The sequence below is a fragment of the Anoplophora glabripennis genome, unplaced genomic scaffold (assembly GCF_000390285.2).
Source record: "Anoplophora glabripennis isolate ALB-LARVAE unplaced genomic scaffold, Agla_2.0 scaffold706, whole genome shotgun sequence".
In the NCBI taxonomy this organism is placed as follows: Eukaryota; Metazoa; Arthropoda; class Insecta; order Coleoptera; family Cerambycidae; genus Anoplophora; species Anoplophora glabripennis.
Genome location: NW_019416904.1, coordinates 65,567 through 79,620, shown reverse-complemented (window position 1 = coordinate 79,620; position 14,054 = coordinate 65,567). Strand labels below are relative to the sequence as shown.

The window sequence follows — 14,054 nt, the reverse complement described above, 5'->3', positions numbered from 1 at the left end:
GAAAAATGATTGCTCTTTCAGGTTTTGAATCAAGTTTCATGTTAGACATACAGGGTAAAAAGTTATTAACTAAATTTTCGGTAAAATTGGTCGTAAGTGGCGCCCTCTATGAGCAATTCTGAAATTATAACACGCATCTTATTCGTCGCCTAAAAAAATATAGTTTCACAAATTTTCAAGTTCCTAACCTACATATTTTCAGAATAATCGCAAAAAAACGATTTAAAATTTTAACTTTCAACACCCTGTATTTCCGAAACTATCAACTTTCGGATAAGGCATGTTTGCACAAATGGTCACCATTTCATGTGTAGTATCTTCAGCTTTCAATTTTCCCATTGTTAATGAATCACCCTGTATATGTTTCACTTCATCGCTAGCAGTTTGATCGCATTCACTGTCTTTGCAAATTAAAATAGAAAATTGTGATAAACACAAAATTAAAAAATACTAAAATTATTAATTTGAAGAAATGATTAAAGATTTATTACGACTATGCAACCAGTCTATAATCGGTATTGGCCGGATAACCAGTTCAGTGACCTTATAAATGATAAACAAAAAATGACTTACCCAATACACCGAATTGGCATGTGACTCTCTGCACCCCATATAAAAGGGTATAACAGTAACCCTAATATTCTCAGTTGTCTCTTTATGTACATCTGACAGTTCTAGCCAAGGATGATTTTTATTCTGCCACGCCTTCAGTGTTTCCTGCGCAATAAACGGCGGGTCTAACAAAAAGAAAAAATGTTATCACAATAAAAGTTTCATAAAAATATCTACTCACCCCCTTTGGGATTGGGGCTTAGGAACTTATCAAACAGTTCGTGATTCAGTGGAGTTTTTTCGGCACTAACGTAAGGTATAATATCTTCATGAGCAACGTAGTCTAGACCGGGTATAGCGTACAAACTTCGAGATGATTCTTGGTTCCCTAAAAATGTGACTGCTTCTGTTTGAGCTCTCTGTAAAGCAAGCAATAGTTAAAGTTTTATATGAAACTCTTGAAATACTATACTTACAATATAAGGGCAGTCTCTTTGATCGATCAGGACCTGGTAGAAGGTGTGAGTCCTCCCTCTGACCTCCTTCCCAACGCCAGGATGGGGCTCTTCGTCACCATCCCTATGTTGAGGTATATCTCTATCGTAGACTCTGGCTAGCCAAGGGAACAGCACTACGCCTCGATATCCAAACACTCTATGCAAAATCAACTGTCCAGTCTCATATTTACCTGATACTTTGGGTGTTTCTAGTCTTCCTACCTCTGCTAACCTGGAAAAAATAGTCAATTAATAAATCACATAACCTCACCATTTCATCAAAAGCTGAAATTAATAATTTTCTGCCTTTATGGGGGTAATTCACAGTACCTCGCATAATTCCTATTCGAAGCAATTAATCTAACGGTTATTGGTACCAGCTTTTTCTGCAGGTATAAACACAATACGTCCATATTTCATCTTTGATGCGCAATACTTATTTTTAATTAGTTCTTCCAATAACGAGATTTGATTCCAATGTCAAATGATTAAGTTCATCCAAAATATTTTTGAAGATATTACTGAAATTTTTTAGTTTTTTATCAAAACTGACTGCTGGAAATGTATGGATGTTTAAAATTGTTCTAGATGACCGATGATGATAGAGATGACAGACAAACGTCCAAAATGTGTATCGCAAGTCAGACAGAATTCATGGGTGTAAATTTATTATAACATAATTTTAAAATCATTAGTGTTGTTATTGGAATTTTGCAATTATAAATAAATCAAATAATTTTAAATTAAAACAATAATTTTTTTTATTTGTTCATGGTCAGTGCTTAGTAGTTAATTGTTTCTATTAGAAACAATTCTCTTCTTCCGCCTGTCATTTGATTTTCAAAAATACCTGACCCTACAAGCCAGGGAGTCCATGCTACAAGCTTTATGTAGTGATGGCGGGCATAATCGACCAATTTTGATAATCGAGTTATCGGTAATCGAGTACTTCTAATAATCGAGTGATCACTCGAGATACGAGATATTGGTCGTTTTCATCCCAGCGGCGCACAAATATGTTTGTATTAGTCATATATTACTTATAAGCGTAGCTAAAAAAAAAAGCTCACGCTCTTCAAAACCTAACCACTTTTTCGTTTTATTCTAAAAAAAGGTTACGCAATCAGTGACTATTTGCAGTATGCACTAACATTTTGGGGTGCAACCGTAGGGTAATAATCACTTGAGTGGTGGGACTAAACATCTCGAGATATCTCGAGTGATCTCAATAATCGAGTACCACTCGATTTTTCACTCGAAATCTCCCGTCAGTCCCGTCACTACTTTATACATAGCTTATACACTCTAATCACTCTATACCACGTTCGCAACTATGCTTTGAATTTATTAATAAATTAAATAAGAAAATTATATTAAAGAATAGAAATTAAATATTTAAACATTTTTTAATGTTCCTTTAGCTTATTTATTCAATGAAAAATCTGTAAATGAATGAATCTGCCATTCAATTTTCTGTGGTTCTGTCTACCTACAATTTTGACGTATTAAACGTCAAAATAATTACTGCAATCTTGGTGCAATGATTTATTTAACCACGAAAATTGTTGTTATTACATGTAATTAAAGTACATATTATAACCATGTCAAACTACATACTAACCCAGTATTAACCACCTCGAAAAGACTGATATTTAGGATTCTACTAATAAAAAAGCTGTTAGTACGACATCGGCATATAAATTTATAAATAAACTAATTCCTTTTCAGGAAAATATGCCCGAAAACCTAGAACTTCAACAGTTAGTAGATGATGAGCAGGAAGATGAGCCAAAGATCCGAGAATCGAGGTCTTTATGCAGATGCCCATACCTAGGTTTGATCCTAGCCACTCTAAGCTCCCTATTCTTCTCTCTATGCTCTGTGATCGTCAAATGGATGACTGACATTGACCCGATGGCTCTAGCAGCCTACCGTTATCTAGGTGTACTCTTGCCAGCAATACCGATCGTAATATACCGCCAAGAAAAGGTATTCCCGAAAGGGAAACGGATAATGCTTTTGCTACGTTCATTCACCGGAACCGCTGCTTTAATGTTAAGTTTTTACGCTTTTCGACACATGCCACTGGCAGACGCATCAGTGATAGTATTTTCCGTACCTGTATTTACTGGTATTTTCGCCAGGATGTTCCTGAAAGAACCGTGTGGATTATTCAACGTATTTTCTGTTATTTTGACTCTAATCGGGGTTATTTTTATAACAAGGCCCCCTATGTTGTTTGGTAACACGATAGATTCTCTGGGCCATAACGGTCAAAGGCCGGAAATGTGGGGCGCAGTTGCAGCTTTTTCTGCAACGCTGTTCGGGGCCAACGCTTACGTTCTGCTTAGGGCTTTGAAGGGTATTCATTTTTCCGTCATAATGACGAATTTCGGCTGTTTCGCCTTAGTGCAATGCGTGCTGGTCACTATTTTGATAGGGGCGCTTTGTTTGCCTTCTTGTGGGATAGACAGGTACTTGATCGTAGCCTTGGCACTGTTCAGTTTTCTTGGGCAAATACTGTTGACGTTAGCTTTGCAAATGGAACAGGCGGGTCCTGTGGCTATAGCGAGGAGTAGCGATATCGTGTTCGCCTTTATTTGGCAGGTTCTGTTTTTTGATGAGATACCGAATAAGTTTTCTATAGGCGGCGCTATATTAGTAATGAGTTCTGTTCTTTTGACAGGGCTGAGGAAGTGGATCCTTGCTCTACCGCAGGACGCTAGCCTCAGGAGGAATCTGAGCATCCTAGCTAAATAATGTCTACAATCAAGTATATTTATAATATGGGTATGGTACTTTTATACACGTTTCTATTATATATTGCTGGGGTCGTTTTGGGTAATATCATGTTGATTATAAAGTGACATATTTTTTGCCCAGCAAATATTATATCACTAGTATATATTGATAACATACTTTTATGTTGGAGTTTGGTGTGGAAAATATTACCTCGTTATTCTTAGTGAGATGTTTTAACAAGGCCAGTGCAGAATCTCGAAGCTAGTCAGAAAAAGTGTTACTATTTTGTTACTAATCGAATGTTAATTTTAAAAAAGTTGTGCTGTGTACATTTTCTATAGAAGTTTAAGTTTTGTTTTGTAGTGTATGGTAGAGTAGGGAAGATTTCTACATTTTGATGTGAAATTATATTTTTTTTGTAAATATTGTCCCTACGGCAAGAACCAAGTAAACATTAGGCAGATACTTGTTGGAGGTCATTTTTTCTCAAAAAAATCAAATATTCCACCATAATATTGTGTACAAAGTTGTAAAAAGAATTTTGGTACATTCAACACTTAGATTATGAAGAGCTCTTATTATTTTTGTAGATTCCTAGATAATTTGATAGCCGTTAGGAAATGTCGATTACAACATTTATTTCAAAGAATGCGGATGTCGTCGTATAATTTTATTTCCTAGTATTTACATTTACCAACGCACAGTGCACTTTTCTATCACTTACATACTCTCCAATATCAAAAAGCTCTAGTCACTTGCTCCAATAAATCGTGTTGTATATTTTTTGTCATTTGTATAAAATAAGTTTGACCATTTAGATGTATTGGTTTTATTTAGAAATGTGATATAATGAACCTATGTACTTAACTTGCTCGTAATAAATTTGCTTTTATCCAGCCACAGTATTTTATTTATTATGAAAGCTAACAAAAATACGATAAACACATTTATTATTGAATACTTTTTGGCGCCTAAATCAGTTTTGTGCACGCTTGTTCAATGTAAGCACATATATTTTCTGGAAGATGGCGCTACCTTAGCGTGTCAGGTACAGCTAACTACAATCACTATACAAGACAGTTCAACCATTGTGTAAAAGGTAGCGCTGTGCGAGGCAGCGTACTGTAGTACCAGATAAATTTCGGACATATTTCGATAGGTGGCACGGCTTAAAAAGAAAATAATTTAAGAATAAAGTAACAGATGGCACCAAATCATCAGAAAATCAAATTAAATTATGTTTTAATTATAACGAATAACGCAATATAATGAAAAAGCTTTTCATTAAAACTAATTGAGTAAAATTTTAGTTAAGTACTTAAAATCTACGAATTCAGCATATATTTACTAATAACCGGGAAAAAACGATTGAATTTTAATTAAGTAGGCCCATTTGAGGGTCCTGAAGACTTTATTTATATGTATAATAATGGTAGAATGGTACAGTCATAAACAATAGAAAGATATATGATGCCTAGCCTAGCAATCCACAATCCACCATATAACGGGGGCTAGGTAGACAAAAAATATACTAAAATTTCGCGATTTTTTTGGTTGAAGTATTTTCACTGAAATCGGAATAGAATTTGCTAGTCCCGAAAACTTATACTAGTTACATAAAATCATACTTTTCATAACTGATTACATAAATAGCTATTATTGCCTTATTTTAACAGTTTTTGTTAAAAATTGTCAGTTTTTGAGGCTTGCCTTCTTAGATTTGTCGATGTCGACCGTGCTGCCCCCTAATAGCTGTTATTGCCTTATTTTAACAGTTTTTGTAAAAAATTGTCAGTTTTTGAGGATTGCCTTCTTAGATTTGTCGATGTCGACCGTGCTGCCCCCTAATAGCTGTTATTGCCTTATTTTAACAGTTTTTGTAAAAAATTGTCAGTTTTTGAGGATTGCCTTCTTAGATTTGTCGATGTGCCCCCTAGTCACGGACGGCTTCAGTTCTATAAAATTGTGACAATGTCAACAATTAGACGGAGCCTCTATAATCACTAGTCTATCCAGCGGTGTCGGTATGAAAACTGTAAATAAAAAGTTAAAAATACAAGCTTTATTTTTCTGTTGATGTATTATGTGATGATGTTGCTGTACTTAAGGCAAATAAATACTTAGTTTATACATATCAAGAGCATTTGATGAATTAACGAAATGACAAAAGGAAGAAGAGCAAACTAAACGAAATAATTTGGCAACAAAACAGCGCCCTGTTGAGCAAAGTGACTAATACAACGTCAGATACGGCCCTGTTGCGATTCATATGATGTCATTCGTCCCATGTAAAACGAAAATCGCTCATTATGTTCCGCTTTTTCACAGACCTCCGAGCTTATGGGCGGTCCCCATATTTCTCTAGTCATCGCATTTAAAAGTATTAAACGGATATTTTTAGTGTGGTGTAGGTAGAATTGGCTCAGTTAAAACAAAAGACGCGCTGCTAGCGCTGCCACCACCCACTGCGACGGCCCGCCAACAAATGAAGCGCGCCACGTTACCGCCATCATGGCACCTACGATGCTCTCTCTTCGGGTTTCTCACGCGTCATGATCCAGGTGGCGGTGCCAAGGGGGCCCCCGTGAATTTTAAGCGTTTATTCACCATCGACGGCGTTACGTAATGATATGCAGAAAAATTCATAAAAATGGAAAGGTTACAAAATTCCTCTTTGCGCTCTACTTTAGTAATAAAAATGACTAAATCCATCTATATCGGTTTCATTTAAAGGAGGAAATACACATGCTTCTTGCTTGCACAATAACATGCAAGTAGTTTGCAGAAGATAGCTCCTGGTATGTGTATTTATTAAAAGGCATGCATGTAGAAGGCGCGCAAGTAAATTGCACATCATTTGATTTTTTGGCATGCAATGTGAGGCGGGGGGTTTCGGGGGAGTTCAAGTGACATGTCGGAACGTGTCTACTTGCTACCTACTGATATGCCAATAAGCCATAATACTAACGAGGCATTCCATTTTACTTGCAAAAGTATCAGCAGTGTGCCATCCGCCGGCATATGCCATTTATTGGCATGCAAGTTACTTACCTATTTTACTGGTATGTGTATTTCCACCTTAAATTTAATGAAGTAACGATATATTTACTAGAATTACATTTGTATGTACATTTAATGCTAAATTTGGAATGGAATGGAAAAATAAATGATTCAGTTAATAAACAATAAGTGACGCATTAAATTTCAGTAAATACACGATAGATGGCGTGCGATACATCAGAAGTTTAGGAGCTATACAGCAATATATTTTTAAATACATACCTAGTATTATATGCAATATTACACACATTACAAGAATTTAGATACTTTACCACCAACACAGTTACTTAATGATATGTTACACGGCATAAAGCTACAAGTTCATAAAAGTGGAAATGTTACAAAATTCCTCTTTTCAAATTTACAGAGAAACGCAGACTATGGGTCGATTGTGTGTTTCTACTGTAATAACCTGTTTAAAGTTTAAATTCCGCGTGAATTTGCGTAGTTCATAGAAGAAGAAGAAGAAGAAGGAGGAGGAGGATGAGGAGGAGGTGGAGGAGGAGGAGGAGGAGGAGGAGATGAAGAAGGAGAAGATGAAGAAGAAGAAATCTTGGGATCAGGTGTTTGGTGTTCTTAGTTTAGTTTTAGAGGTTATGTTATATAGATACTGCAAGAAGCGTTGTTATACTTTAGTATTTATGTAGAATAATAAAGTTGTTTTTAAAGTAAACATTGTGTGTGATTTCTGGATCGACCTCACAAATAGATCTTCACTACGTAAATTTTTAATTCTGTAAGTTACGATTAACTTGTAAGTAACATATTTACAGAATCGTAAATTATACAATTCTGGAACCATCCTACTAATATTCAACCTGTAACGATGCTAATTACAGAGATATAAATGAACTACTGCAACTTCACTTCACTGAATGAACGGCTGACTTTAACCTTAAAAATTATTTTGCTCACAAAATGTTTTTTTATATATATAAAATGGGACGAGACCATAGAGTCTATGGTCTCATCCCATTTTAGACCTTATAGTTTACTAGGTCTATGGATGAGACATATCAATTTTTATATTTATAAAACATAAAAATATAAAGCATATTGGTAAGTGTGCTACGCATATTTTTACAGTAGTGGTAAAGTTTTAACAGCTCGAAAGAGACCGATGGTATCAAAAATATCCTTTCATCACATTAAAAGAAATTGCAATTGCACTTACCTTTAACGAAAATATTATTTTATCTTTACAATTAAAATTATTCAGTAAAGAGAATAGATATGATATAACATAAAGTGACATATGATTTAACAAGTGTTTATGGCAAAATCTCTCTAAGATGACGAAATAGCCCCCAATATTTTGTCTTTTTCTAACCTCACAAAAAGATCTTGTAAGTTGTTTCGATGACATTAAGTTCAGTCGAAAAAAGTTACGATTACATAAAAGTTTCTGTAAGCTACACGTAACGTAGAATTGCCAATTGTCTGTAAGGTTATAAAAGGATTTGCTTAATTAATAAAACAACCGCCTAAATGTATTTTGTCCACATTTTAATTTAATAAAGTGAGGAAATATTTACTAACATTTAGATTTGTATGTATGGTTAATGCCAAATTTTGAACTTCTAAAATTTAATCTAGCTAACGAACAATAGGTGGCGCTCTTATACCTCAGCGGTCAGACAATAGAAATACATAGACAATAGTAATAGACAATACTTTGATACTCATAACTGCATATGTAATATTACAAAAATTTACAGGGAAACACAAATTTTTTGATGTTTTATCAAGATTTTCGTAACACAATTACATTTCTACCCGCTCTCCTTCCGTGATGTAATTAAATGAAATCTTGGACGGCCCTGGACGCGGTCGTTCGACCTGCCACTTGGCGCCACCAAACAAATGTTTCGCATTCCCCCGGTGAGAGAGAGAGAGGCCCGACGAAATCTGGTCATCTAAGCAAATCACCTGTACAGGGTTATTGGTGGACTCGGTGATAGGGATAAGTTATGGTTGCCCACGGAGCGAGCTGGGCAGGACCGGCGTCGACCCACAAATCCTCCTGTTGGGACGTGTGAAAGTAAAAGGTATCGGTACTCTCCCTATAAAGGGTGTTCTACAAGCTCTATTTTTTTCTTACATCATCATAGAAGTAGGTATTGACAGCAACCTACCAGATAATGTATCAATAGAAATTAAAAATACACAACTTGCAGTAAAATATGTTTTATTTTTTTTCTCAAAAACGGTGCATCCTAGGAAAAAAAATGAACAGAGCAATTTCATTCAGAATTGATGGCGAATTTCTAAAGAAATGTCAAAACGGGAAAAAGTCAATGGCATTTTTTATTTAAAAAAGGTTGTGGTATTGCCGCACGAACGCCACTCGTGCAGGTAGACATATTCGGATCACCCCAAAAAATGCACAATTATCCCTCCAAACCGTTCAAATTTCGAGTCAATATCTTTAAAACTCTGAAATAATTAACAAAAAATATATAAAAAATTAAAATTTAAACACTCGGAAACGAAGCATATTTCAACCTACGTTTATATGGACTTTTTTTCACAAAATAACTGCAGCAACCACCCCCTACACCCTGTAAATGGTTTCATATAAATTAATTTTTAGTTTTCTTATTCATCCATTTGGTACCTATATTGTATGCTGTAATTTCACTGTTCATCGGATTGTTGTTGGAAAGAAATTAAATGCGGCCTTAAAATGCCCCTAGATCAAACGGTTTTCCTCTTCGTAAAAAAAATATCTCTAGAAAAATTATACCCCTCCTTGCAATCAGAATTTAGTCTCTCTCTTCAGTAAAATTTTTTCAGATCTTTCAAAGAGAGCATTTGTTTAGGCAAAAAAATATGGTATAGCGGCAAAAAATTAGATAAAATAGAAAAAAATCTGTCAAAGACTGAATAGTTCTATTTGAAGATAGTAACATAGCAACTTTTCTGTTAAAAAAATTGAAAAGTTGAAAATGTGCTCCAAAACCAAACTTAGGTATACTATTATTACTGAACGTTTATTATTTTTACTATGCTTTAAAACTTGGCAATACCGATTTCAAAGCTAATGTGCGGAGTTTGCAACTCACTAAACGTTTTTTGTAACAACTTTAAAATGCATTGCAGCAATAACAGTTTAATTAACGTTACCTTGCATTACTATTATGCAACGTGTCCCAAAAGTATGGAAACAGCACAATAACTTTCGAAAAATGCATTTTGAGGAAAAATTATTCAGACAAATGATTTATAATTTTTCCCTGGCTTTGTCGATTCGGCCATGTGCTTAAATGATAAAAAGTTTCAAAGGGATGTGTCTTTAGGCATCCCTTTTGTGTCTAATTCCATATTTTTGTTCCCTTTTACAGAAATAGAAGTAATGGATATAATTAGGAAAGTTTGCACGAAAAATTCGGCGGGTTTTGATAGCATTCCATGCACAATTCTTAATAAAATAATCTCTTTTATATCCGTTCCTTTGACTAGTTTGATCAATCTATCTTTTACACAAGGATATTTCCCTTGTTTATTAAAAAAAGCTGTAATTATTCCTATCCATAAAAAGAATGATAAGTATTTAATATCTAATTACCGAGGAATAGCACTCCTTTCTGTATTTTCGAAAATATTTGAAAGGGCATTTTATTTAAGAATATTAAGTTTCGCAGAAAATAATAACATAATTAATAAAAATCAGTTCGGATTTAGAAAAAGNTATTTATGACGAATCTAATCAACAGATCCAAAATATTGTATTGTTAATTTTTATTCCAGTGGTATTCAAAGAAATCAAATCTCGTATTACATATTATAACCGAATAGATAAATGATCAGATTTCCCTTTTTATTTTTTTGTCAATATTTTTTTTGAATAAAAAATATGGAGTGGAAATGGCAAGCAAATGTTTGGAAATTAGGTACGTATTTGATCTATAGAAATATTTAATACCACCCTGTAATTTTTTTTATTATCCCAATAAGTACTAAAAATGTGCTGTATATGTATAGCCTAGCTAATGTCCTGAGGACATCAACAGTAAAGCCTACGTTGTCCTCATTTGATCCACTGATAACCTGATAATAGCCCGGCTGATGTCCTGAGGACATCAACAGTAAAGCGTAGGTTGTCCTCATTTGATCCACTGATCACTGATAACCTGATAATAGCCCGGCTGATGTCCTGAGGACATCAACAGTAAAGCGTAGGTTGTCCTCATTTGATCCACTGATAACCTGACAATGGCCTGTATATAGCCAGGCGGATGTCCTCGGGACGTCACATGCAAAGCCGGGGAGGTTCCATTTGGATATCCCTGGTATGTACATCCTGAGGTGATCGTGTACCTATCCGAGGATATCCTATATATCCTTAAAGGTTATCCTCAGTACATCCTACGAATGTCACTATGCTGTGTGGGTACTCTCCCTATACAGGGTGTTCTACAACCTCTATGACAAACTTTGACAGTAGCTGAGTTAATTTCAAACATTTGTTTCTTACATCAATATAGATTCGATTTGATGGTTGTGTTTTATTTAGATGTAGGTATTGACAGCAACCTACTAGATAATGTATCAATAGAAATTAAAAATACACAACTTGCAGTAAAATATGTTTATTTTTTTTTTCTCAAAAACGGTGCATCCTAGGGAAAAAATGAAGAGAGCAATTTCATTTAGAATTGATGGCGAATTTCTAAAGAAATGTCAAAACGGGAAAAAGTCAGGAGCATACGATTTTTTTTATTTAAAAAAGGTTGTGGTATTTCCGCACGAACGCCACTGGTGCAGGTACAAATATTCGGATCATCCCAAAAAATGCACAATTATCCCTCCAAACCGTTCAAATTTCGAGTCAATATCTTTAAAACTCTGAAATAATTAACAAAAAATAAATAAAAAAATAAAATTTAAACACTCTGTATCTCGGAAACGAAGCATATTTCAACCTACGTTTATATGAACTTTTTTTCACATAATAACTGCAGCAACCACCCCCTAAAATATTTCTCACTTATTTACAAACATCCTGTACTTTTTTACAATTTACATACAATTTTTTTTTAAATCGCATTATCTTGAATACGGCTAATTTGAAATATGGAAAAGTTTATACAAAGTGATCCTAAAATTTAACGTAGAATCCAAAAATGCAATAATATGCAGGGTGTTCCATTTAAAATAACCAAGTTGGTGGCAATTGTACTCGTATAAGCGGAAGTGCAACAGTTTTGAAAATATTTTCATTGAAACCTGGGTATTCAAATTTTCAACAAAATCATGGTAACTTCGTATCCTTCTAATGAACCAGTTATGTGAATATATCTTACGCCTAGTGGCAAATAATTTCATATTCTTTTTGTAGATTGAGAAATTTAGATTTTATTTTATCAGATAGGGTGTTTTCTAGGTTTTCTTCTCCTATAAGTTTTTTGTATTTCTAAGATTTCGCGTAATTAATTATTATATTAGACATTACCAAGTAGTGATGTGGGCGTAGCTAGGATTTTTGCCAGGATTGCAAGCTTTATGGAGGCCTCTAAAAAAAAACGCACGCTCTTCAAAACCTAAACACTTTTCGTTTCATTCTAAAAAAAAAGTAAAGCAATCAGTTACCTTACAGATATAAAATTTCAAAATCTAAACATTTCTTGAAACTTGCAGCATGCAGCAAAATTAGGGGGGTCGTGACCCCCCTGGCCCCCTGCCCCCCTGGCTACGCCCATTGGTCGGTATTTGAGTAACGCTATTTTGTTGGAATAGCGTTCCCCATTACCACTATGGAACACTGTAAAGAGTAACGAGGAAATTTTTGTTTCCCTGAGTATTGATGAACATTTGAAACCGAGCAGCATCAACATAAATTATTTCAACAACATTGTGTACATTACATATAAATCGCGGTATAATATTAAAAATGTTTTGCTGTTCATCATTATTTTAAAATAATTCGCTATCACCGAACTTGATGACAGCTTTTTGATAATTTTTTTATTAATATGATCGTCAACAGGTATACGATCTCAGATATTAACGAAGCTTTTGACCGTAAGAAATTGCGGAATTCCAATGCTAGCAGTCTACCACCCTGTAAAAGCCTGCTGTTACAGCATTTGCGAACAAACTGTATATCTACTGTTTGGAACAATCATCGATCTTGTACTAAAAGATCGATGGGAACAATGATCACCTGAAAAATCCAACCACATATCAACCAGAAAATAATGGTTGGGTACAAGAAAATAACCAGCACCATTTTAAATGGTTTGAAGGGGATCAGCTGCTAAATTAAGTCAGTGATTCACTAATACTCTATCAGGTATTTAATTATTATTATTTCAAATTATTATATACATAAATTTGTAGCTACTTATTCATAATTGTATTAACTTGGTTAAATTCTTACAGAAAGCGATATTGAAAACGATCAAACCACGGACTGCAGTAGTAGTACCTAACAAAGATAATGAAGATATCGACTGCAAAGATGAATTTATTAAAGTCATTAAACATTTCTTCCAATAATATATTTATAAAACCATATATTTTTTTTTTATTTTGCATACGATGGCTATGAATATAATTAAACTATTTATTCATTGGATTTCTTACTGAAACAATTCTTTTCTCCTATAATCATAATAAACAATAAAATTTTAATGAAATATCGAAGTTTGAATTAAATTAAATTTTAAAAACAAAGTTCATAAAATTCTAAAACATTTGTTAATTTATTAGATTTATTTTTTATTTTTTTATTAACATGAAAATTATAGTAGGAATAAGTTTCTGAAAATTTATTTTTTAGTCATAAATAATTCTATATAATGAAATTATCCAAAAATATATTACCTCAGCGCTCGCACCCACAACTGACCTTCAGCTTTGTTTGGAAAGATGTTAGAACTTTCGAAACTGTCCGACTACTAAGGAAACATCTTTTAATAGTTTCCCAAGTAACATATAAAATTCAGCTTTTATACTATAACGTCAGTAGAATTACAATTTATCAAAGTTTAAGGTTGTCTGGCGGGGGTTGCCATGTACTAAGGGTTTGGCAATGGATGACGTGATTTCTACTATTATCCCGAAAAATATAAAAAAAAATACGCTTTATACATTGATGATTTTGGGTAGCAATTTTATACACCTTTGTTACCTGTTGCCTGCCAAATCCACGATGATCCAAACTTCATAGTCGCCGATCGTTCCTACCTCTGTTGGGGA

At 34.2% G+C, this 14,054-nt stretch overlaps 2 protein-coding genes across 2 annotated transcripts in view; one reads left to right on the top strand and one right to left on the bottom strand.

Moving 5' to 3' along the window:
- Positions 1-1,693, bottom strand: part of LOC108910592 (polymerase delta-interacting protein 2) — a 7,873-nt gene extending 6,180 nt beyond the window's left edge. Inside the window, exons 1-4 of the mRNA XM_018715245.1 lie at positions 1,380-1,693; positions 1,029-1,281; positions 794-971; positions 574-737 (exon numbers count right to left, since the gene is read on the bottom strand). Coding sequence (XP_018570761.1) covers positions 574-737; positions 794-971; positions 1,029-1,281; positions 1,380-1,462 — 678 coding nt within the window. The 5' untranslated portion in view covers positions 1,463-1,693. The remainder of the gene's footprint in view (positions 1-573; positions 738-793; positions 972-1,028; positions 1,282-1,379) is intronic.
- Positions 1,694-2,568: 875 nt separating this feature from the next.
- LOC108910593 (solute carrier family 35 member G1) lies at positions 2,569-4,678 on the top strand. The gene is made up of 2 exons (XM_018715246.1): positions 2,569-2,726; positions 2,778-4,678. The coding sequence occupies exon 2, from the start codon at positions 2,784-2,786 to the stop codon at positions 3,807-3,809; it is 1,026 nt and encodes a 341-aa protein (XP_018570762.1). The 5' UTR covers positions 2,569-2,726; positions 2,778-2,783; the 3' UTR covers positions 3,810-4,678.
- Positions 4,679-14,054: the final 9,376 nt, after the last annotated feature.